The 3347-nt window shown below is 39.7% G+C and overlaps 1 protein-coding gene across 1 annotated transcript; it reads left to right on the forward strand.

Moving 5' to 3' along the window:
- Window positions 1-877: 877 nt before the first annotated feature.
- LOC107081170 (interferon-induced very large GTPase 1-like) lies at window positions 878-3342 on the forward strand (the record flags this gene model as incomplete). Its single annotated transcript, XM_015369369.1, has 2 exons — window positions 878-2334; window positions 2383-3342. Coding segments are annotated over exons 1-2 (2307 nt in total), but the record flags the coding sequence as incomplete, so codon positions are not given.
- Between the last annotated feature and the right edge of the window lie 5 nt (window positions 3343-3347).

Below are 3347 nucleotides of genomic sequence, written 5' to 3' on the forward strand. Positions count from 1 at the left end.
GAGGCATCTTTCTCTCAAACTAGAGACTCTAATGTACTTATCTTCTTGCTAAGTTGTGCAACGCAGCCTCCCACTTCTTTTTCTACTCTGGTTAGAGCCTTTTTGTGCTGTCCTCTGAAGGGAGTAGTAAACACCGTTGTAGGAAATCTTCAATTTCTTAGCAATTTCTCACATGGAATAGCCTTCATTTCTAAGAACAAGAATAGACTGTCGAGTTTCAGATGAAAGTTCTCTTTTTCTTGCCATTTTGAGTGTTTAATTGACCCCCCAAATGTGATGCTCCAGAAACTCAATCTGCACAAAGGAAGGTCAGTTTTGTAGCTTCTGTAATGAGCTAAACTGTTTTCAGATGTGTGAACATGATTACACAAGGGTTTTTAATCATTAATTAGCCTTCTGAGCCAATGAGCAAACACATTGTACCATTAGAACACTGGAGTGATAGTTGCTGGAAATGGGCCTCTATACACCTATGTAGATATTGCACCAAAAACGAGACATTTGCATCTAGAATAGTCATTTACCACATTAGCAATGTATAGAGTCTGTTTCTTTAAAGTTAAGACTAGTTTAAGGTTATCTTCATTTAAGTGCAGTGCTTTTTCTTCAAAAATAAGGACATTTCAATGTGACCCCAAACTTTTGAACGGTTATGTATGTATATGTAAAAGTGTATATATGTATATGTCTATATATATGTAGAAAAATACATATTAACACTATAGTTATATTTACATTTTTTAGTCAGTAATAGCTTTTTATTTTCTATTTTTTTAGCACCAATAATTGATTATTTTATTGCTTTTACAGTCTTCCTACAAGCCTTCGGAGGAAGACTTAAACAAATGTCAAAAAGAAATTGAATCAATACTCAGAAGACTTCAGCTCCAGGACCAACATCAACAGCTGCTGTCATCAGAGGATTTTATTAAAGTAGGCAGAGCTATAAAACAGACTAGCGAGATTTCTGAGAAAGATCTAGTTTGCATGTTTTTTCAGAGGTTATTGATGTTAGATTACAGAGCTAGATACATACATGTACAGCAAAAAAACTTGAATAGGAAAACCTTGAAGTTTGTCTCAAAGTCTGGAAGTACTGTCACAGATGAAAATGATTTAGCAGCTCTTTTCACATCAAATGTAGACTTAAACCAGTCAAAAGAAAGTCATGTACATTCAATGGATGTTCAAATGGCAGCATTTCGCTGCTCAGATGGCTTCCTTAAACAGAAAATGATTACCAAGCTGTCACAGTGTCAGTATGCCTTGCCATTGCTTATCCCTGATCCTGACACAACAAATATTGAGTGTCCGCTGTGGACATTCAGACAAATAACCAAAACATGGAAAAGAGTTACAACAAAAGACAATAAAACCACTGTTACAATGAAAAGCATTCCAATCTACAAAGCTCAGACTCCCATGGTTTCATTTTTCCGACTGGGCTCCATGTCTTTGTCCAAATCTCAGCTCATGAATGCCTTGATCAACGACCGCCACAACACATTCTACCATAGAAACTGCCCAGGCAGCACCAAATCTCGTTATTTGATGGATGGTGTGGCAGAGATTGCCTGGTACTGCCCTGCTGGAAAACCCAGTGATTTCTTTACTGACTGCACTGCCTTCTGTAATCTTCATGGGGATTCACTAAAAAATGTAAAACAGCGTGAAATATTAACTGAAAAGTCCTCAGTCATTGTGGTTCTTGTAGAAACTTTGGAAAAAGGCCAGGAAAGTAGCAAAATCATTTCAATGCTTTACAAGTCCCCAAAGCCTCTCATTATTCTCATTGCTGACAATGGCTGTAGGGCAGTTGAGATGAAACCAGCAAACTACAAAGTGGGTCTGAAAGAAAGAAGCCAGTCGGATGTTTCTGAAGAATTGAAAGAGATTATAAGAGCCATTTTGTCTGGACCTCACACAACCTTTCAACTTGAAATAATGGCAAATGACTTCAGAGTCACGGCAGATGAAGATGCAGAGGATTGCAGGAATGGGAAATCTGCTGCCATAAAACTGGTTCAACTGATTGAAGGGAAGGATGTTTCTAAAATAAAAGCTACATTTCTTCCCTGCCAAGGCCAGCCTTGGTTCGAATGGTGCAAAATCAAAAAAGAATCACACAACCTAAAGGGACACATTGAGAAAGAAAGGAGTATGAAAATCCAGCAGCTAATGGAGCTGAGACAAAAGCAGAGTGACCTGTCCAACAGTTCACTGATGAAGTCATTCACTGAGAGCCTTGTGCGTTTGCCACCAAAAGACAGAGAATATTTCTTGAAATGGACTCAGATCCTGATAGATGAACTCTCTACAGATGACCTTTCTTCAGTTCTCCAAGAGTATGATAAAACATGGTCAGAAGTCTTGGAACTAAAGAAGAAACATGACAAATCTGCCGAATTAAATGACAAACAAGCTCAGCTTAATCAGTTATCAAAAAAGCTCCAATCAGCAACTTTTGGTCTGGAACACATCTTCAGAGAAATGGGGCAGATCTACGAAGCTCACAAATTTTTGAAAAACCTCTCACCAGGCCAACAGGCTGAATGGACTAAATACCCTGAGCTGGCTGCAGATCTGATGATAAAAGGACACCCGATGGAGCTGATGGATGGTGATGCAGGCCATGTGCCTTTAATATGGGTCTCCAGTCTTATACAGGAAGTCATCAAGAAACTGGGTGACCAGCGAGTCTTTGTGCTGTCAGTTCTAGGCGTACAAAGCAGCGGGAAGTCAACAATGCTGAATGTCATGTTTGGATTGCAGTTTGCAGTGAGTGCTGGGAGGTGCACCAAGGGTGTTTACATGCAGCTGGTTAAACTGTCAGATGAAATCCAGAAAGACTACAAGTTTGACTATATTCTAGTTGTTGACACTGAAGGACTACGTGCTCTTGAGTTAGCAGGCAACGCCACCATTCATCATGACAATGAACTTGCAACATTTGTTGTTGGTCTGGGAAACATGACCTTAATAAACATCTTTGGTGAGAATCCAGCTGAGATGCAAGATGTCCTGCAGATCGTTGTGCAGGCTTTCATGAGGATGAAAAAGGTCAAGCTTTCTCCAAGTTGTGTGTTTGTTCACCAGAATGTCACAGATATTACAGCAACAGAGAAAAACATGGATGGAAAAAGACACCTGCAGGAAATACTGGACAATATGGCTAAACTAGCTGCCAAAGAGGAAGGGTGTGATGTTGAGTGCTTCAGTGATGTCATTGCATTTGATGTGCAAAAAGATGTTAAATACTTTGCTCAGCTGTGGGAGGGAAGTCCACCAATGGCTCCTCCAAATCCAGGGTATAGTGAGAGTGTCCAAGAACTGAAGACCATCATCCT

The sequence above is a fragment of the Cyprinodon variegatus genome, unplaced genomic scaffold, assembly GCF_000732505.1.
Source record: "Cyprinodon variegatus isolate N-32 unplaced genomic scaffold, C_variegatus-1.0 Scaffold3240, whole genome shotgun sequence".
NCBI classification, from domain to species: domain Eukaryota; kingdom Metazoa; phylum Chordata; class Actinopteri; order Cyprinodontiformes; family Cyprinodontidae; genus Cyprinodon; species Cyprinodon variegatus.